Source organism: Melospiza georgiana, chromosome Z (genome assembly GCF_028018845.1).
Source record: "Melospiza georgiana isolate bMelGeo1 chromosome Z, bMelGeo1.pri, whole genome shotgun sequence".
Lineage (NCBI taxonomy): Eukaryota > Metazoa > Chordata > Aves > Passeriformes > Passerellidae > Melospiza > Melospiza georgiana.
The window spans coordinates 60,164,315-60,187,459 of record NC_080465.1 but is presented as its reverse complement, the minus strand read 5'-3'; the positions used below and the strand labels follow the sequence as shown (position 1 = coordinate 60,187,459).

At 35.6% G+C, this 23,145-nt stretch overlaps 1 protein-coding gene across 1 annotated transcript in view; it reads right to left on the bottom strand.

Moving 5' to 3' along the window:
* LOC131095834 (uncharacterized) overlaps positions 1–19,496 on the bottom strand; it is a 30,502-nt gene extending 11,006 nt beyond the window's left edge. The window contains exons 1-6 of the mRNA XM_058043951.1: positions 17,455–19,496; positions 14,894–15,076; positions 11,502–11,669; positions 9,718–9,819; positions 6,877–6,987; positions 5,122–5,300 (exon numbers count right to left, since the gene is read on the bottom strand). Coding sequence (XP_057899934.1) covers positions 5,122–5,300; positions 6,877–6,987; positions 9,718–9,819; positions 11,502–11,669; positions 14,894–15,076; positions 17,455–19,336 — 2,625 coding nt within the window. The 5' untranslated portion in view covers positions 19,337–19,496. The remainder of the gene's footprint in view (positions 1–5,121; positions 5,301–6,876; positions 6,988–9,717; positions 9,820–11,501; positions 11,670–14,893; positions 15,077–17,454) is intronic.
* Between the last annotated feature and the right edge of the window lie 3,649 nt (positions 19,497–23,145).

The window sequence follows — 23,145 nt, the reverse complement described above, 5'->3', positions numbered from 1 at the left end:
TCGCTGGAATTTTCACCATCTATTATTTCTGGTTTTCTCTGACCAGTTTCTCCTTGAGGTCTGCTGCTTCTTGCTTAGTATATCACTGAAAATTTCTTCTCCCTGTGTCTGTCTGTTTTTCTAATCACTGTATTTGTGGCAGGCTCATTTTTTGTTTCTTTAAGGAAATTACAGCTGAAGTCTGTTCACTTCTTCTTTGAGCTGGGCAGAGATCAATGCAGAGAAAAAATGAATGCTTTTTATGTCTTTCTTCCTTACATCTATTTCCTTTGCCCTCGAGGAAAGGCCTTGCGTATGTCAGTGAACAGGGAGCTCTAAACTCCAGAACAGTTTGTATGGCATTTTTTGCCAGTAGAGATGAATTTACTTAGTTTTTAATTTTGTTTTGCTTTAAATAATTTACATATAAACTAGAGAGAATATAAATACACTGAAGAACAAAACAATATTGAAAAACATTTAAAAGCTTCTTTGATTTGAAGAACCTAATTATCACACACCAAATAGTACTAGCTGTCAGATGAAATACAATCAAACTGTCTCATGGAATGGTTAATCTTCACATTCCAGTTGGTCCAATTGGTTCTTTCTAATTTGTTGCAATTAATTCCACAAAAGGTAATAAAAGTCTGCAAGACCAAGTCTCACAGAAAGAAATATTCAGTTAAAATTTTGAACAACTTGAATCAGATCAAATAATGTATCTGTGTATGACTTTCTCTGGGTTAGGGTATGCAATCTTTTAAGCCAAAATTAACACATATATCATCAGCTAGCATTATTTCTCATTTCTCAACAGAAATAATGCAGAGGATGTATTGGAGACAATGGATTCAGCAGGTTCTTAAATGTCAACTGAAAAATACATTCTAGAGCCATAGGAGTCATGGTAAACATTAAGAAATCTGATTATGCACAGGCTCTATATATAGTGGCAGCTTCCAGACTATGGTGATACAGCTCCAAGCAAAAATGAAAAACAAATAGCAGTGATATCTCTACAAGCAATGGCTTAGACCTAAATCTATTTCTAGCTAAGCCATTTATATAAAGTGATTAGGCTTAGCAATGAACACACAGGCTTGTTCAAGAGAACAAAGGGCTGAATATTTGCCAGAGATTGAAATGCTCTCAAGGCTCTGCATAAGGCATGCAGAGGATTTCTTTCTTGGTGTAAAAATTGGACTCCATATACCACAGAAACGAAAATAATTTAAAAGCATTTATTTCATTCTCTGTTCTATTCTAATGGAAACAGGGATATGACCTAACATCTAATGATTTAAGTGATGTAATAGCTTTTTACCAGGTTGGGGTGTAATTGCTTTGGATTATAAAAAATGCATGTCTGTTCTCACTGATCTGCCCTCAGCTTTGAGATACTTTGTCTTAATCACTCACACTATGACTAAGGGCTTCCTAGAGGAATTAAACTTGGGAGCTTAACAAATGCAAATCATAATTCTCTTTTTAAAATTGACATTATTATATATGATTACAAAAAAGCACATTCCTGTCCTTCAATGCTGCCACAGGAGGAATGCTTTTCAAGACTGTATGTTGTCCTTTTCTTATAACATGTTTCAGAGCATTATCAGCATGAACTGTCATGAAGGCCATTTCTCTGAGACTTGGGGCTACACAGGAAAGTCAATTTTCTCTTTATTCACAGTTCAGCCTCTCACTACAGCTGAATCTCTAAAGCATGCTATTTTCTATTGTCAGGGCAATAGTTTCCAACTTGACTATTCCTTCCAACATAACTGCTCCTACTTCCTTGCTATCACAGCTTCTTCTTTTGACTTTCCTACTTGGAGTCCATACAAAATGCTGGCAACAAACCCATACTCTTTAGATCTTTATTTCTAACTACTATAGTTCTACATCATTCTTAGCTGAGGGAATAGGACAGTGAAATGGAATAAATTACAAAAGTAATACAAGGACCTGATAGAACTGGTTTGACTAGAATGAATCAATCTCTGACATCTGGAAAGGAAGTCAGGATCTGTAATGTATCTCTGGAAAGGAGATACATTAATAACTCTTTCCTGTTGGAGACAGGCCTCTTTAGAGTTTCTCCTAGATGATAACCACAATGATACTTATTTCTTCATTACCTTTCAGGAGCTAAATTAGTTATCTGTCTTGCTATCCTCTTTACCAGGATCTACTTATGTCCAAAGGGCTGAAAACAATTCCTAGAAACACTACAAGATAAAAACCAGATAGGAGCTTGTTATAAATATTTTTTAGGAAATTCTGGCTTTCACTGGCACCCTCACTTAGTGGTTTTGTAACAGCCAGTATTAAATTTGTTGAACACCTTACATGGTGGATATTTGTAAGGAGGAATTTTAGGAAACTAATTTTTGACTATAATGCCTTCTTAATCCTTGTGTTTTCCTATTAAGCCTCAAACACTGTTAGCACTCTAGCAGGTATTTCCCCATGATTAATGAATGCATGCTCCACAGTCTTTAAACCCCTTAATGGCCCCTTTGTTCCTGGGTCCTGGAAATTATATTCCTTTCCTTTAATGAAGTCACAAGACCAGTATTTTTTCAATCCTGAAGACTGCAACCAATTTTAAGGTTTTCAAGTTAGCTGTCATGTTCTAAAAGTGACTTGCTGATGACAGTTTAGAGATTTAACAGGTTGAAGTGATGCTCTGCTGCTGTGAGGTAGATTGTTTTTTCTATCTTATTGGTCTCATGTAAAGCTGATTAAGAATTATTTGTTCTATACTTCACTACAAACATTTTGTGGTTACTTTGCAGCCCCTTTACTGTGATGAGCAGCAAATGGTACTTTTAGAGTAAACGTTGCTCCTTTAAAAGTACCATTTTAATTTATCTGTAAAGAAAGGATCAGTGTGTGACTATGTTGATGTGTTTTCAGCTTTCCCTGAAAAAATGTGTTAAGTTCAAGCACAAGAAACTTGTCTGCTTATACTTGCCTTAGGGAAGGATTTAAGTGTACGTTCATATCTGTCTCCTCATAATTTCCAGACATCTTTCCTTTTAGAGAAAAACTGGGCATGTTGAAAAATAAGGATTTAGCCTGTTTGAGAAGATCCAGTGTTCTGGACAAAAGGGGATCAGACCTGTAGAATATATAGTGGAACTCCATGGCTGCCAAGTATAGGCAAAAGTATTATAAATAATTTATTTCTGCTGATCTCAGTAATTTACGAAAACCAAGGTTCTAACACAAAAATATCTCTGCTCTGAGGTGGCAAACACAGCTACAACCACTGAAGTGAAAAAAATGTTTTAGCTACTGATATGGATTGTAGAGTCAAGGATTTCTGTTGGCAGCATCTTTTTGAGGGAAAAGAAAGTAACTTTGCATGGGAAATAACTGAATATTTTCCAACAGCTATCACTTCATCACTGTGTGATTGGCTAGAGATGACTCAAAAAGAGCAGCAATTACATGGGAGAGTCAAATATAAAAACTCTAGGAATCTTCTTTTTAAGGTAGGTGGGAAGAGAAAAATTCAAGATGGATAATATCTGCTTGTAAATTACAATGATGAGGAAATCTAGCTCCCCATGTTTTTTGATATGGACTGAAGCAGAGATGAATCGCCCTCTCCTTTCTCCACTACAAAACATTATATGCTGCATTTCAGGCTTAAATAAAAGTTGTCTTCTTACACAACTGGAAACGAGGCATGGCCTTGCTGGAGTCACTGGAAATACACCAATGTAAGCTGATGTTCTTAACAACAGAATGAAGATGAGTAAATTGATTATCCTGGCCTTTTTGCTGGATAGTGACAGCTTTTCCTGAAGTTTTTTTAAAATTCCTGAATTATTCTTGCCTTTAATGAACTATTTCAAAGAACTTCCTAGATACAGTAAGTGAAAATTTTTTTCCTCCAGAATGAGGCAAGATCAGGAACATTATATTGCCAATTTAATCATGCAGCTGGCATAAAAAATAAAAAGTTGTGTTAAAAGAAAAATATTATTTGTAATTCCTGTAGAAAAAAAAGTGGGATGAGCAGTCCTCTTTTAACATCCTGAGAGAAATCATACCGAAAGAAAAAAGTGCCAATGAGTACACTTGAGATCCCTCTTATTTCATTTGAGCATTAGGTTCTCTCAGTAGTGAAGAACTGTATTTGTTTTAAGTATCTTGCTCCCTCTCTCTCTTACTAAATGATTCTTCAGAGTACTCTGTAAACACATGAGGCAGTAAAGAAAATCCTTGTGTTTTCATCTGCTAAAATAACACCTCAATATTTCAGTATTCTGAAATGTATTCTTTGGACAGAGACAGGGACAGAGAGCAAAAAACCAGCATGAAATAATTTAAAAAGTAATTGAAGGGCACTAGTCTTGGATAATGCAAGAAAATAAGTAGTATTTACTTGTATTTACTCTTTTTAAGAAAAAGCAAATGCACATAGTTTGCATGATTGAAATATTTATTTTCTTAGTGCAATAAATAAGGTAGTTGAGGAACAAATTAATTAAAAGAAGCCTACTAGTTGAAAGGAAGAAGTGAAAATGTAATTAAATCTTAGAGAATGTAAGATTATGAGGCACCTTCCAATCCTCACTCCAATTTATCTAACACTCTGTGATATTTAATTGATCAAGAACTGGAAAGTGTTTAAAAGTATAACTAGATATGCAATTTTTACATTTCAAGAGTTTGATAATGGATCTGGTTATGATAAAATGAAATCTCTTCAAAATAATGTTTCCTACATGTTTGCATCTTTTTAGTGTGAAGTTTTTTACTTGGTTTTGTTTTGACACCAGAATAGCTAGCGCTGAAATAAAGCACTCGCCAGACTGTTTTGTTGCTTACCCAGTGGTTCTGCAGCATATTCCTGATTTTATGGCTCATATGTCTACCATGACAGATGCAGAGAAACAAGACTACCAGCTATTCTGCTGGAAATGTAAGATGCATAGAGAACTATAGAAGAACATTCAACAAGCCTCCTTTGCACACTTCATGACAAAACCCTGCAGCATTGATGTTATGCTGCAAATACCATAAGTCAATATAATGATCTGCAAATTTGAGTACAGAACTGCTACACTCCATAATTCAGGACACACTCCTAAATTCTGACTTCTCACCAACCACTCTCCTTACCTTCTTGTGTTTGTAATAGTGTAGGTAACCATTATGTTTCAGCACAAACCACCTCTTTCTCCAGCCCTTCAGTATTGCTGATTGTGTTCGCTTGTGCAGATATCCTCGGCAAGTAGGTTTGGGGGTGTTGGGGTAACGGCTGATGTCTGATCCCACTATCATTGTCAGGATATCAGGACCTAAAATATTACATGTGAAAACATAAGTCAAAACTACAGATGTGTCAGTATTTCTGAATACCCATATAGGTTAGGGAGAAAGAAGGCGGTGTTCTATACCACGCCCATGTCTTTCCAGTGGAGCTTCTAGAAGAAAAAAGAAGCAGAGCAGCTGACGAAGCATATTAAATCAAGTGATATTTGGCCTTCTTTTAACACAAATTCAGCAATGGAACTAATTTTGTGTTGAGAACTGGTAATAGAGCAGCTATCTGAAGACACGTCTAAAAAATTTTTTGTGACCTATTTTTGCCAGCAGCATCTTCGGTACTTGTCTATTTTATCAGTTAGGAGAAGTAATTTGAGTAATTTCATTGCTCAAATGGGTGTACATAAATTGAGGTTTAACGAAAAATTGCTAAAAATGGGGCACCTTCAGTCTCTGTCATTTTACATATGCTCTTGAGAATTCTTCATTTTCCATGCCTTGGACTATGGTAACTTTTTCTGTGCCCCTCACTGAGGAAGATGGCTGCTGGAAGCAAACCTGTGCTAAAGCATCTAGTTATCATTTGCAAAATGTAAGGACTCAGAAGAGATTATGGGTTGCAAGATTAAAGAAAAAATGTTAGCTTCATCATCAATGAGATGCAACATCACAATATTTGCTGACAGTATCAATATATCTATGATTTTGACCCTAAAGGCTAGAAATTCTGATTGTTTCAACACTAAAGAGCAAGTGGTAATGCCTGAAGGAAGACTGAAAAATGTGACTGGGACACAATTTCATCTGCAAAACATTTGCTGGGTTTCTTTTTGGGGGACACTTGACTTTGGGAACGTTGTTGGTGTGCCAAGATTCAATCCAATTCCTCTGAGGACTTGAAAATACCAGTAATCACAGATTTATCTGCTAAAACACTCAACATTCTCTTAAATAGTGTGAATGGCAGTTCTGTAATTAAATTATACAGTATGTGTCAAGTCAAATTTGTCATTGCCTTGTAAAAGTATTTTAATTTATTGAATTTCCCATGATCCTTTGTCAAAAATTTATCTGGGATAAATACGGGAATAGCAGTAAACTAATTTTCCCCATGTAAACATGGCTATCTCTGGGTTTTAGTCATCACAATTCTGGGAAGGATATACTGGACTAATATCCCCGACTGTCTCTGTGGTGGTACAAAAGAATGCCTCATGAAACGAACTCCCTTATCTCCTGACTAGACTTCAGATCTTGGCAACAGAGAAACAGAAGAAAGATGTGAAGTCTGTCCCTGAGGAAGTATAAGGCATAAATAAGGCATTTGTGTCTCTCTAGTCACTTTAAGGGCTCTCTGAGTCACTTTCTTTGTAAAAGAGCCAAAACCATTACAGTTACATGCTCTTTGGGGACTAATTTTCTAAAGTGTCTAAAAAACAGGGTCTAGATAAAAAAGTTACCTCAGCAATACCACTGTATGAAATAGTAAGGGATTAAACTATTAATTGAGATGTCTGTTGCATACATCACCCCATTTCTCTGGATGCACTTGAAGCATTCAACAGAAAACCTGATCCATTCATTTAATTTATAGTGATTCAGAATTACCTTTCCTTGCCAGATTTGCAGCTTCTGAATGTGGCATGCTGGTGACATCAGTTCCATTTACTGCTATCAGAATATCCCCAACTTGAAGCCCTGCTTCTTCAGCTGCACTATCTGGAAGAAAAAGAAAAACAAAAGAGAAAAGAAAAAAAGAAAAAGAGAATAAGAAAAAGAGAAAAAGAGAAAAGAAAGAGAAAAATAAAAAAAAGAGAGAGAAAAAGAGAGAGGAAGAGAAAGAAACTAAACCAAAAACAAACAAAAGAAAACCACCAAAACAAAAAACCACAAAAATTTATTTAGTGCTAAGATACCAAGCGTGACTATATGATCACACTTTTTTAGCAAAACGAGTATCTGTTCAGCCAATAAAGGATTCTGTTTTAGGGCCTTCATGATGTCACCTGGGAGGTGAAACAAGTTTTAATGACCAACCTGTTACTCATCTGTTAATGAAGCTCCAGGATTTGGATGTGGATGCAACCCTAGATAACCACTGGCAATGGAGAAATTCCATTTAAAATGCCATTAGGATTTAAATGCTTTAGGATTCAAATAGACATTTCAGTATCTGAGAGTTTTTTGGCCTAAAGTGCAAAGAAAGATGTGATGCAAAGCTCAGTAGAGTCACTAGAAAAAAATTATCTATTATTCTGATAAACTTTGAATTTAACCCCAAAAGAGTACCTTCTGTGTTGATATTTATCTTTGCTGGTTAATAGAATTTGGATATAGCATTTTGAGAATTTTTGGCTTTAGGAACAAATTACATGGTAAGTTAAAAAGGTCCCAGTGAAGGAAGAACTGAATCAGATTTTTAATGCATCACCTTTTGTTTATTTGTTAACCATTGCAAAGCACATGCATTCCTAATAAAACACTGCTCAGAAACATGCTAGCCAGGAATGGAAACAAACTAGGGAGGTGATAAATATACTCTATTCATGGGCACCAACACAGTTACTTAAATCCCAATTAAAAATTTCTCAAATACAGTATTTATCTTCTCATTTATAAATAACTATTCTGAATGTACTGTAAAATAATAGTTTTGGAAAATATTATTTCATGTCCTTAACATTTACTGTATGCTTTTTAAGATTTTGCTCCCTATGATGCAGTAAATGTGATCATTCAGTCTATTTCTGAGAATATTTAGAAATTTTAGGGATAAGATTAGTAAAAGCTTAATGATAAACAGGCACAATAAAGCCCCAGTCCACCCTCATGTGTATTAAAAATAATTTGTTAATGTCAGAACATTTTGGGTTGTGCTGGCCTTGAGCATGCCATACCAGAATTTATGACCATAAGTGGGTTATAAAAATATTACTAAAATATTCATTATAGAATCATAGAATGATTTCAGCTGAAAGAGGCCATCTAGTTCCAATCCCCTTCCACTAGACCAGGTTGCTCATAGTTCCATTTAACCCTGCCTTGAACTTTTGAAGGGATGGGACATCCACAGCCTCTCTGGACAAGATGTGCGAGTGCCTCACCACTCTCACAGGGAAGAATTTCTTCCTAATGAAATGAGTTATATTTTGAGAAAACATAATTTTACTACAAGCTTGTCTGAAAAGCCTTATTTTTTAATGTTGTCACTGTTTTAAAGCAACTGTGTTTGAAAACAACATACAACTCAAAGAGTGATATAAAATGAGAGTTGCTATACTTAATTTTAACTAGTAGGGATAAATTGGTAAGTGTCAGAGCTATTGTATGCATGATGTATGAATTCACATGCTCCTGAATTCACAGGCTTTCTCAGTGTTGTCAGGATGATGGACAATCTAATACGTAAGGCTGGTAATAGTGACAGAGCTATTCTCAGATGCCATGCCTGAAGGCATGCACTAGCTTTCTCTGTACAGGATGACATTTTGCATAGTATCTGCTATTTTTAGTAAGAATCTATCATAGTCTCCTGTACCTTCTGCTCTTTTCCTAATTCTACTGTGCCTGTCCTGAGATGCAGAGCAGTAGAGCAAGGAGTACTCTCGATTTGGATGAGCCAAGGTCTTAGGCAGCAGTAAAATGACAGACTGCCTGTGTCTCATTCTCTCTGCTGTTACTGACTGAGTCAGCTTTTAGCCAGATTTCTAAGTTGACATTATGCACAGAGCCAACGATTTCAGACACTTTTCAGTGGTGACCCCCAAGATCTCATTCCTGAGCAAAAGTGCCAAGACCATTATTAAGGCATGGTACAGCTAGCTCATTCTTCTCTAGTAGCAGTATCCTTACATTTCATCTTTGCTGAAAATCATCTGCCATTCTTTGCTCACTCACTTGGGTTTTGGAGCTTCTTTTGGGGTTTCTTACAATCATCATAATTACCAGAAGAAGTTAACAGTCCAACTGTCAAGACTGACAGATGGCTTGATTGATCCAAGCAGAAGTGTCCCTAGCCAATAAGATTTTTGGAAATATTAAAAGGATCACTGCATCCTCATTTTAATTTTTAATGGCCTATTGTCATTCATTAATGTCAGTCCAAAAAAGTTTTAGACTTTGCATCTTGAGAGAAGCAAAATGCAGGCACTTGCACAAGGTATGAACTGACATGGAAGAAGACAGGGCAGTGGAGTCTGATTTACTGCTAGGGACAGAGGGGCTCTAAGACAGTTTCTCATAAGCAGTTCTTGCTCTCAAACACCTTGCACCCACTAATTAAGGAAATTATTGTGTATATCAATATTATAAATTAATATAACACAGGTGTTCTATACTATGTAGATCATATAGATATATATAATATCATTATATCAGTGAATATAATATTATGTATTTACTTTTTATATATTTCCACAGGCAAAATTAACCTGTACAAACACAACTTACTTGTGTCAACTTCAGTCACAAGGATAGGCTTTGAGAATTGGATCCTGAAACCCCAAGGGTAATTGCCAGTTCCTTTTGCAATCTTCACTGTTCTTTCTCGAACTGGAAATAGGAAGAAAGAAACCTTTTTTCTTTAAGCATTCAATTTAATAAGCAGCAGTCTGTTTTTAAAAGTTTTTGTAGGTACTGAGCATTACTGATTTTACAAATAGTTGGGGTGCTTTCACTATCACTCCTGGCTGTTTAGTGCTGGTCCTCAGGTTGGTGACACCCTCAGACTGCAACAAATCAAGCATCATTCATGTTAGGGCACAGGCAGACAGCAATTTAAATTAAATGCTTGGACTTTGTAATGTAGGCTGAAGTATTCAGGTATTCCACTCTACTGATGGTGTTTTGGGAGAGAAAAACACTCATGCCCTCTATGTCAAACTTCTATGCTGCAAACACAAAATACACTCTAATTTCTCAAATGAATTTAAATTTGTGGCTTGTAGTTTCATTCTTTTTATATTTCATAAGGCCTCTATCTTTTGGATAGTTGTTTCTTCTCCTTCTGTTTATCCATCCACTCCCCACTCTCAGAATGCCTTCCAGTCCTGTAGTTCAACCTCCCCAGCCACAGTGTCATCTGCTGCCAAGGGGAGCTGAAATATCTTTCAACTCATCAGAATTTAACACTTAAAGGGATCGACTTCCGTAAAAAGGAAGATCAGGGTCTAATTGCTTACTTCCATATTTTTCTCAGGGTCTATTAGTATTATTATTCTGATTTAAATGGCCTGGTTCTTTAGCAAATATACTTAAGAATGATTTCAGTGTAAATTTGATTTCTTGGAGTGTCTGGTTTTGATCATTTGACTACCTTACTATGTATTTTTTATTAATGGAGGCCAATTCAATAGTAATTTATGACAGCTGTTTTGTCTTCAAATTGTGTACTATTCAGAAGACAGAAATTGTTTTCAAGATTACTTTAATATCAGGCCAATTGATATGCATGACATCAATGTTATCTGTCCAAAATAGATACTTCAATACTGACTTTAACAATCATGCTGAAGTTCTGAGCTCTCTCCTGGGAGAAGAAGCAACCAAAATGGTTTTCCAGAATATTCTCATCTGTGTTAAGGGAAATTTTTCATATCAGAAGATTTATAGTGGACATTTGTTTTCCCTCATATTCTGAATTATTTATGAGCTCCAACAAAGGACAAATTTCTGGAAAGCTATAGGGGTGTTTCAGCTTGTGATAGTTCTTTGAACTGTTGTTACTTTTGAGTAACTTAACATCTGAGAAGTGAAGGAAAACCTCCCCTCCCAAAGAAATAGTTGTTCACTATATCTGTTTGCACAGATTTAAACTACAAATAGAAAAATCCTCCATACTCCTAGCAAATAATCATTTTCTAGATCAACTATGCCTGAAAGTTTGATGTAAATCAGATTTTATGTCCATTGTAATACTTTATGACCATAAATATCTCTAAGATTTTGGCAAGCTTGAAGAAGTCATGGAATTACATTGCCTCTACTCTTACCTCATAAAGATTAGTTATGCACTTTAACCAGTTTATCAAGTAATGATGATATTTTGCAAGATAATAGCTAAACAAGAATTATTTCTTTTTTAAATAAGCTTTTAGATTCTTGGGTTGCTCCCTTTCCTTTATTTAGCATAAGACCAGCACCTACTCCAAAGTGTCATTCCCCTGAAATCCTCAGAGTGCCCAAAATGAATAAATTTTTATGACATTTATTACCTGTTGCTCTAGCCAACTTACTTGCCACTGGTCTAGGTCTTTTGCTGAGACATCTAGGACTGTTATCTGGAGAGACGTCATCTCCTCTGAAAACCCAGGAAGCAGAATGAAAATTTTCTGTATAAAAACCTCTGTCCTCATTTTCAGAATATAGTCCCAGATCTACTGATCGAGCATCCTCTGAATTTACTGTCATGGTGACAAAAAAAGTAAAAGTTATGTCAGGAGGGAAAATGTATGAAGAATAAGAGACCTCAGCCACTCAGCACGCAAGAAGTGCCACAAACTTCTTAATTTACTGTTTGTAATGTTTGTACTGAATTCTGTTGTTTAACAGCAATTCTGTTGCTGTTAAAGGAGAAGTCTGCAAGGATTTCCAAATCTAAGATCACAATACTGGAGGCTAATGCAGTTGGACTTGAGTAAGAAGTGAAGTCTTAATGCAAGTGGTCAAAACAGGAGCTGCAACTCTTTAAGACAAATCTGGCTTTAGCTAGTTCTTAAGCTATTTAATGTGACCCATTTGATTTGGAAATCAAAAAAATCTTCTAGAAATTTAGCATGAGTTCAATTCATATCAGAAGACAAAAGAGAAGCTGAAAAGTATCTTCTATGACAGGGGCATTGATGACCATATTTTCTGTTTTCTTAATCTTAGCTCTTCCAGGAATGAATTTTTTTTAAAAAGGAGGTGAGGAAACAATAGTTTGGTGTTTTTTTTTTTTTTCTTTTGTCTTTTACCATAGAACTCCTGGCTAGTTCCTTCATTGGCTGTTGAATATGTGTATAATGTGTTATCCTGAGGATTTTCAGATTCCTACTTTATAATAATTTACATTCCCAATATCTTGCAATGAGTTCACATGGAAATGCAGGAGAGCTCACATGGAAATGGAGGAGAGCTCTAATTCTCTGCTAAAGTTGAGACTCTCAAGGCAACAGGAGGTCAGGCAGCTGGCTGTGACAAGTTATCAACAGCAAGCTGAATGTAAATAAATAGTCCAACAACATCACAAGCAGACCAGGAGCTGGAACTTCAAAGTTAAGACTGGATAGTGAAAGTCATATATAAGTATACATAATCAGATGCTGTGCTAACAGATAGACTGAAAATATAAATTTTCTGAGAGGAAAAAAACATCACATACATTTCAGCATGAAATGCCTGGTATAATGCAGCTAGATTTAATGCAGCTGGAGGAAGGATCTGTTTGTTTTGCTTATCCTGTGTTTGATGTAAAATGATTACCAGTATAAAAACAGAGAAGATAAAAATATACCTTTATTTAAAGTTATATTTGTTCAGGAAGTCACTCCCTGAATACATCTAAGTGGCAGTCCTTTCTTCTCTTAGAAAATGTGCTCAGTTGTGTCTATCTAGACAAATACTCCAGGTCCACTGGCTCCTCCCTTATGCAGAAAGTATGAGATTACATGCTTAACTGTTTAAGAAGCTACTAGCAAATAGACAAATAAATAAATATTACTATGCTGATATGTTTAAAGCTCATTTTTCCTCGAATGCATAAGTTAAAACCTAGACTAGCACCAAACAACCCAGTACAGCACAGTATTTTGCCAGTTTAATGCTGAATTTTTGTAATTTGAGTAGAGTTAGAGTAGATTAATATGTGACAAATAGGCAAAACTATATACACTGCCATGCTGACACTGCCATGGAATTATGCCAAAACATTTCCTTTCTCTTCTCCTTGAGTTTTTGGAACAGATGTCAAACTGGAGAGTCACAAACAAGCACATTTAAATTATTCCCAGATGCTGGAAGTAAGAATGTAAAGAGCTGATGCTTCCATACGTCAATCAGAGATGTCTGCCAACAGAGGGTAAGTCAAGCTACCAAACCAAAAGGGACAGAAGTCTCAGGCCTGTGCATACTATCCAAAAAGATTAGATGTGAGAACCTGTGACAAAATTGTCTGCCCAGTCACCTGTTCTGGAGACCACTCTGGGTATATGCCATGTGCTACCCAAAACTTTGTCTCAAGGAAAGAAATTCTAGCTCTTTCAACTTGCTCTTTTTTGACTTGTTTGATATGTTAAAAGGATATATATATGCTTCCTCTATGAAACCAACACATGCCTAACTTAGTAAAAGTAAAATTTATGGTCCAACTTTATATTTAAGAGACATCACTGTTGAAATCAAGGAATAGTTTAGCCCGGTGTGTATAGCTTCTGGCAAGTTTTTTTGAGCACAGGTGGTTTGACATAGTTTGACATAGTAACTTTCTAGTCTTAATATGATGGCATAGAACCTGTTTTAGGGGCAAGCAATGAAAATTGCCACCAATAAAGAGCCTCTTTATTCCCATGTGAACATCATCTTTGTTAACAGGAATTAAAATCGTAGGGAGTGGTTCAGTTACCTGAACAGAGGTGGCTGTACCATCTTAGATACCTCAGGGTATCCTGCTTGCTTTTCAATTACTACTTCAAAAAGGCTTGGGTTCCCTGCTGGTTCACATATCTCAAGTCCCTCTTGGCAACCCAGCTGCCAACTGAAACCTATGTATAAGTAAGGAATTAATGTAGGATCTACCTCTTTGGTACAGGCATGGAACATATTTATACCTTATCATCTATTGGACTTGCCCTGAGGACTCAGAGTTCAGAGTCTTCTATACGTCCATTTTTTCCCTTCTTCAAAGAGGAGGCTATACACCTACAAATAAAATTTCCTGTACCAAAAGAACTCATAGCACAAAATATTTCCACAGGGAAGTGCACATTTCTTCATCCCCACAAAGTATTTTTTATATTACTAAAATAGCAAAACAGGAGGTAAGGCAGTGTTAAGTGAGAAGTACCACATATCCACATATATTCTCCCTAGACTGTGCAATTCCTGTTTGGTGGCTGCATCTGCATGCAATTTAAATTCACTAAGCAGTTAATCTTAAAAGTTCCTTCCCATGAAGTTTAAGCTGATGAATTTGCATGTGGCAAGGTGACAGATCTCTTAAAGGGACAGTTACGAGTCACAGTGAATAACAATCTAGGCAACAAGTGTAGATTAAAGTTGGAGCAGGTGGTTACCTTTGTGAGGAGGAAAGACTCCCAGCTATAAGTAGATATCAGGATTATGATTTTTGTTATAACCTCAAACCTGCTGCCACATAATTACATGTTTGTGCCTAAAGTTTGTCTTAATATTATTTGAGCATATAATTTGAGCATGTCCTACCATGAACATGCATGGTAGAATCAACTTTTTTTAAGTCAGATTGTTTGCTTAACCAAGGAGAAAGGATGTTTTGTGTTACTCATCATGATAATGACTAACACAGACATTTGGATAGTAAACTGGAGATCAATTTCCTTAGTTGAAAAGCCTGTCATATTACCAATTACACATACAGGAAAGATACCAAGTGTAATACTAAAGTACTCACTTGATCCCTCAGTGATTGTGCTGTTTATGGAGCTTCCTCCAGTTGAACTGCACTTTTTGCTGTCTTTGAACTGTTTCCGTCTTCTGGCCCACTGATCTATTGCATCTTCCTGGGAACTGTCACTTGCTCTGGCGTCTTTCTTCAAAGGCAATTTTCTTGTTTTATTCATTTCTGATTTCAAGTCTAAGTTATAACCAGATGTTGTTCATGAGAAATATGTGACACAACTTGTATAAGTAATTTTACTGTGTAATAACTCCACATTCTCAATCCAAGAATAATCTAACCAATATATAAATGAAAATACCAAATAATACTGAAAATATTCTGAAAATATGCATTTGATACTAACTGAGTAGAAGTGTCTCTAGTTAAATATCTACACAGCATAGTACATCACTATTTTAATGCAGGAACTTGTAAATTGCTCATGGTCTTGTTTAATATCATACATTTCTGAAGCGGTCAATAGGTAGATAGATATATAAACTCCTACTTGAATACTAATAATCTTGTGAGAAATGCATGAAGATTTTTCTGGTTTAGACTTCTTTCTAGTTAAGGCAGAATAACCTTAATTGTTGCATTATTATTTCAGATAAAACAGCAATGATAAAACAAATCTTGTATTATATTCTGTATTAAAAATGTGACTGTAACCACTGGCAAGGACAGATAGAAAGTCCAACCTCCACAGACTCCCTGGAGGACTCTGTAGATACACTCATGGCTGCACAGCCTTTTTCTGGCTTCAGCCAGATGTTCATCACATGTAACTCAGCAAGGCCATTCCAGGGCACTATTCCAGACCATTGCTGAGACTCAGGAAACCTGTCTCTTTCAATGCCCTTCTAGTGCCCTTTGCAGGGGTCTTTTCCTCTTTGATACACTCATGAAGTACCCAGAACACTAGAGGCTTCTAGACTACCTTTCCCCCATCCTGTTTACCACAGTAGCATCTCTTCTCCTCTGTTGCAGAAGTTCTCATTCTTTGCAGAAAAATGACACATTTGCTTTCCAGTGTCACTGGATTACTATACTCCATAAGTCCCACACTGCCCAATGTCTTGGTAAAGTAGTCTGTAAAATTTATTCTGGATGTACACATTTATTCATTTAAAGGAGGACCTCCACAGCATTGCTGGGAATGAAGATAAATCAAATATGACCCTGGACCAAAAGAGGGCCAAATCAAGATGACAGGTATGAGAAAGAACACACGTAGATAATTCTTAGCAAAGGGCAAAAGCAAAGAGAGAATAAAAGAAGAGAAAAGAAAAAAAAGAGAAAAACATAGCTATATTTCACTTCTGTGCTGTGTCCTTAACCATTTAGGTCTAACATCTGAGAAGTCAAGGATTTTGGCATACTGTTTCCTTTAGTATCTTAATTCTATACCTTGTTCTATAGAGATTTCTATTTCATCAATTCTCTAGTTTACATATTGATACCAAGATATTGGTACTGAGATACTTATGTTGAGATACCGGTCTATATAGCAATATGAATCTATGTAGTATATATCTAAATAGTGTATAAAATACTTTAGGTGTTTTTTTTTAATTTCCATTACCAATGCCAAACAAGACAGCCACGGAGGTCATGCCAGTCTTTCTGCAGGTATGGTGAACTGAAAGATTTTTTAAAACTTCAGCTTCTTTGAACTAGGATTATATTAGACATTTTCCATGAGAAAAATGTATATTTTTCAATTATATAAACCTCTTAACCTCCAAATCTGCTGGAAACATTGCCTTCTGGAAAGATGAATTTGAGATGTATTTGCATATAACCTGATTAATAATAAAAAATAAAATTAAAGCGTTTGGAGTGATATTTTAACAACACATACACACATATGTGTGTACATATTCATAATGTAAAAGGCTCACATTGTAGTGTGCAATATCCCAGGATGGCTTAAGATTTTTATACTTCAAAACACTCATTTTAAAAGACAAGTTATGGATATAGATAGATGGATAAGAAAAAGAAAGACAAGAAATTTTGTAAAATTAGCTATTAAAAATAAGCCTTTTTCATACACAGTTTCTCCAAACATGTAAAAGAGAGGAGAAAAGCAGGTTAAAGGATCCCCTATGGTCATCCAATGAAAATGTACAGCCAGTATATATATTCAGTATTCATGTTGATCACATGGATGTGAAAGCTAGATTTATGTGGGTTTAAACACAGACTTGCGCTCTGAGTTCATATCACACAGCAAATGCTTTTACTATTGCTTCCAGCAATGGTGCTTTCTTCTCTCACTATATGTGCAGGATAGGAGGGACATTTAATGTAGGAAAACTGATTCTTGAGCAAAGCTGCATTAATTTTTTTGGTTTTTTTTAAATTTCGATTTTTTGGCTCTGCAAGATGGATCCTAGAATCCTCAGCAGAATAACTGCATATTATAACCCCATGGCTACACATATACCATAACAATATCATTGAAAACTTTTAATATATATTTATTTACCAAGTAAACAGATGTCACAAAAGCTCCTATGCAAAAGGTGTGTAAGTGATATTAACTTGAAAAGTGTTGCAACACCTACCTTTCTGACTAATATGTCTTACTGATGATGACATATCTGCAGTCTCATAATAATCTTCTTTCATTTCAAAATTTGATTCAATTTCTTCAAAGTTAGACTTGACTAACAGAGGTAGTTGATTTACTCCAGGCTCTCTCCTTAAACTATTGTCAGTTGACTGTTTACTGCAAAAGTCCTCCAATCTTTGCTTAATGTTTAAATGTTCTGTAAAATTCTCTTTATTTTCTGTGCATACTGAAGAGGTAGATAATACGAAGATCTGTGCTGAATTATTACGGCAATCAGATTCAACAAGGACATCTCCAGATACGTACTGTACCTCAGAAAGGCTTTCCAATGCTTTATTCATGTCATTCTCTTTGTGATCTAACAAGGATGACAGCAAGGATTTTTCTTGTATACTGCAGGTAAGGTTAGATTCTTTCCTCACTGCAGAGCCAAAACATTCAGGTGTCAATGTAGTGTTGCCTTGGACAAGTCTTGCTTCTACTTCTCCGGTTATCACTGGAGGGTCAGTCAGTACTGAGTCTCTCCTTTTATTTGTAACCTCAGACTGTGCATAAGGTGGGTGAACATTTAACTGTAAAACTGAACATTGTATTGGGATGCTTTCTGTAGATGCATAATTAGTACTTCCTTTATCATTAATGAACTCACCCGAAGGGCTTGTAGAAAGTGTAGAGGCTTGTATCAGGTGAGATTTGTTTTGCCATTCAACATGCTTTTCTACAGAGCTGTACTCTGATTTCTCTTTATCTAAAGCTTCAGTAGACTCTGAGTCTTCTTCCCACATGGATAGGTTTCCCAGAGGCTCTTCATGGTCATTTTCTCTTTTGTCAGGTGTAGTACCTCTGGAATGAAGACTCTCCATTAGTGTTTCTTCTGTTTCTTCATCTTGCCCCACACAGTCTGCACAGTCTTTCAGTAAACAAGTGCCATCTAGACAGACACCTTCTTCAGGCTCAGATGGATAAATGGTAATATTACGATCAAATGATGTCAAAGCATACTGATATGAAGACTTAAGACTTCTCAAATTTCTCAGTGAGGAGGTCAAGTCAGGATACTTGCAAAGCTCTGTCAGAGAGGAGGTCAAGTCAGGACACTTAAAAAGTTCCTTATATTTCATAGGAATATGTGAGTTCCTGTTATGGACATCTGCTTTGGTCTCCTTAAGCAATACATTTAAGGACGGCAGTGAGTAAAAGCCAGAATCCCTTCTACGGTGAACTGGTGATGGTGCCTCCAGGGTAGTATCTGGGAAAGACTTTCTTCTTGCTGTTTTGGGTCCTCTATCTCTGTGTTTGTCACAGTTATTTCTTTCTTGACGTAATACATTGCTCTTATTAACGCATTCTTTCCCATTGTTTGGATTATGCAAGGTATTAATAGCTACGAGACAATTAGTATTATTTATTTTTGAGAAAAGTATTTTATCCTTTGAAAAATCTTCCTGTTCATTGGTATGGTCTTCATAGTTCTCTGTGTTAAGTTTACAGAAATAATTTTCTTCCCCCCAAATACTCAAGGCTGTAGTGAGACTGTCAGATTCCTTTCTGCTATTAACAGGGTATGAAGATATGCCTTCTGCAATTGTATCCAGGTGCATTTTGTCACAGTCAGCAAATTCTTTAGGTGGAGGAAGAAGTGTATATCCATCTGGAAATGTAAAATCTGCTTTTTCATGAAAGCTAAGCAATGACTCACAGTCTGTGTTACCCAGTGCCTCTGTAACAGAATAATCTGTTTCACTCCAGTATGTATCTTCATGTTCCCTGTTGAGTGGTTTGCTCTGCGCCTGCTCACCAGCTTTGATGTTAACCTTCAGATTTTTATTTCTGCTGGTATATTCCACCTGAATGTGTTTAGTTTCAATGTTCATTTCCAGGGAGGGACTTTCATTGATGGCACTTTGAATTTTATGCAGAGAGGATCCCTTATATTTAGCCCTGTGTTCTGCTGAATGTTTAGTTAAAGGGCATTCATACTTTGAACATTTTGAACACTGACTGTTCTGGCATTGTCTTTCATGACGTTTCTTTTTCTTTGAACTCTTCCTTTGTTGATCTCCAACTTTTGTTTCAGAATCAAACAAAGAAATATTCTTAATTTCTATTTCAATATTAAAAGAGCCATATTTTACTTCTGCAGAAATTTTTCCAGTGGCCAAGCTAACTGAGTCCGAAGAATCTGGCTTGCCCCACAGTGTAATTTTTCCTTTGGATGACCCCTCTGACTCACGAAAAGTTACTGTAGCTAGGATTTCATCTTGCTGAGGTGAGATCATTTTAGGAGTGCAGTTCTTTTCCTTCTTCCCTTCTTTTTCAATGTCTGATACATTATCAAGGTCTCTATCTTCAGAAGCATCTGAGCTACTCTGATTCTTGTTTTCATGGTCTTTTCCATCTTCTTCAGCACCCTGTACATCCAGTGGCTCTGTGAAGTGAGACAGAGCCTTATGTGCTTTATTTTCAAGGCTTCCTACACTTTGCTGGCATTTACAAATGGGTGACAACTGTGCATCTAATTCAAGGTTAAAAAAAAAGAAAAAACATTTTCCCATGATTTGGTAAGCAGTATTATAAATATATGATTAGCTTTGAGACAGTTTTCATAGAAAATGCCTACACGATCTTTAAGATCTAGTGTATTTTCCACATCATTACTTTTCAATTTCAGTATTAACTAGTTTTGTCATGCAAAATGAGATAAACAGGATGGGCCACATTAATTCACTCTGATCTGAGAAATTCAATATATTTGCAATTTTTTAAAATAAATTTTTACTTTTGTTAGGGTATAAGATATTCTATTTGCTTATAATAAGAGCTACATTAGAAATTTTATTACTCCTCCTAATATTTACTTTTTTCCTGTGAACACACTGAGTTCCCACTGCCTGCTTGCAGTCTGGGTAAATTCTATGGAAGTTGGCTTTTATAATCCTTTTACAGATGAGCAAACAAAGGGATTAATGAATACAATCACACAGCAGGTCAGTGGCACATTGATAGAAGATGTGAGTCACAGCTACCTGATTTAAGTAGAATAAAATAGTGTTTCCTGGCTGTACTAGGCAAGATTTCATGGCATTCACACAATGACATAAAATTCTGTCTTGCTTTGGTTTTTGTAATAAAAGGTCATGTGCATTACAAGGTAACAGTTTAATAGTAACATCTACTTAAACAGGATTAGAACAAGCTATTAAACTAAGACAACACTGAGATTTACACCAAGAATGGTGACATTTTGAGGCAATTGAACAATAATATATTTGGAAAGCTTTTGCCAGAAATAAATAGGATAGCAGCTTAACTAAAGTAAAAGAACTAGCTTCACCATTATGTAACACATTACCTGTATGTATCCACCACACTTAAGTGTAAATATTTCCAATGTGACAAACACTGGGCACAAAAGAGAATTTCTGTCTTGATGAGTAAATTAAGAATACCCACATACGTTTCTGTTGATTTTATTTTATATTAAACATTTCTGTAAACTTACATTCTCTGGAATCTGAGCTCTTTCTGCTCTTGCAGCTTTTTCTTTTCTTTCTACTCATTTCTAAGAACCAAGGGCATCTGTGTTCTAGTTTTCTGTGTGGGAGGGAAAACAATGGATAATGAGAAAGATTCTCTGGAATAGTTTTGCCCTCTAACTCTCAGGTTTACTAACTTGTTTTATTATAATTTGTTATAATAAAAAATAGAAAAGTTCTAGAGCAGGTACTAATGCATTTATTTCTTCTTTTATTTATTTAGGAACAACTTTTGAAGATTTAAAAAATAATATCTTAAAATCAAGATCTCATTGTCTCAGTTTAGGGCCTAAACCAATACCCTTTAAAGTCTGTGGAAGCTTTGAGCAGTGGGTGATCTTTTACAGTCTACGATTTTATCTGATTCAGATTTTTAGAGATTAATACTTTGTTTTAAGCATTCATTTTAAATTCAATCTTATTTATATGTGCAACAAAATACTTCATAATAATTGTTTTTTTCTCTTGAGAAGGGATTCTTTGAAGTGAGAAGTATTTGAACACCTAATACATCATAGGTGTGGTCTTGGAAATCAATAGAGTTATTGTTGGGAAAAATCAACTAATTACAAGTGTTATTAGTCATAATAGTCTTTGGATGCTTGTTTATCAGAATATGCAATACATCATTGTGGAAGAGCGTGAGTGAATTTTTAAGGCCACAGACTTACTGGAATAATGAGGATATATGAATCTTGTTACAAGGATAAAGCTTTTAAAATAATTACACTGAAATTTTAAGACTCATGTTAGATGTCACTGTATGCCATGATACATAGCTAGCCAAACAACTGGAATTAAATTTTTCCAAGACACAGTCATTTCTACTTCTGAAAAATTTTAAGTTAGTGTGAGGCTTGAATGACTGAATATGGCAGTATACATTCTTTAGCTGGCTGCAAAATGAAGGCAATTCTCCTCTGTCTTTTTGGAAGACACTACTGGCAGACTGTGAAAATGGTGTACTCATTTTACAGCAGGCACTTTGCAATGTTAACACTCTCAATTTCAGTTTGAAGATATATCTGTACTTTTTCCAGGAGTTTTTAGTCTATCAGCTCTTGGATATTAATTATAGTATTTACATATTATTTTTATTGTACCTGCAGTATGTTAAATTGTTGATACCTTAAATTTCAAAAAAACATTGGAAACAACTTCATGATGCAAATAGTTTTGCTGCCCATACTACATTTCCAAATGTTAATTTATCCTTTCTACTCTTAGGCCTACCATATCAGAAGAGGCACCCATTCTTTGCTTTTCATTTATTCTACCCACACATTGTCTTGGTCTATTCTTGTCTCGTTGATCCTGGGGCTGAGATGTGATAAGAGAATTAGGAATCTCATCAACTTGAATCCTACTCATGAGTAGACCTATTGACTTGAGCAAGGATTAGTTGTATGCATGAGGACTGCAGGGTAAGACTTTGCCTTAGGAACTATTTTGTTCACTGCTGGACACTAGATGTACAAGAGACAAATTAGCTTAACTGGGAATAGAAGCATTCAGCATTTGCCTGGATGGAAGCCAAAGTCCATTGACATAGTTTCTTACATAATAGGTAACTCTTACTACATAGATTACAGCTTGGGTTAGCTCAGAATAACAACATCCTAATTTTGAGTAAAAGATCAATCTAGAAATGTTTGTATTTATATTTATATCCCACTATAAATACAGGTAAATCTCTGTTTAGAACGTATTTATTTTCATTGTTGATAACATCTATAATGCTGTTTCCTTCAGGTTAATGCAGATGATGAAAAGTTCTGAGAAAATGAAAGCTAAAACAAAAAACCCCAAAACCAATGTAACAAATGGCTTTGAGTTCATCTTGTTATGCAGGAAAAATTGCCTTAAAAACACTGATTGGAAGTAAATTTGAAAACATAGGAGCTATTTTAATTTATGTTTATATGTTTATATAGTGGAGATTTTACGTGAAACTACATGTGTTCTTTTGTTTTCTAAACAACCATGTTCAGTGAACCTATAAGGATGAGACTGTCAGAAAAGACAAAGGTAAAAAAAGAAAGGAAAATACAGAGAATATATTTGCTAATGCTGAATCAGAAAGGAAAATACAGAGAATATATTTGCTAATGCTGAATCAGAATGGTGCAATGACACAATAAATTTGA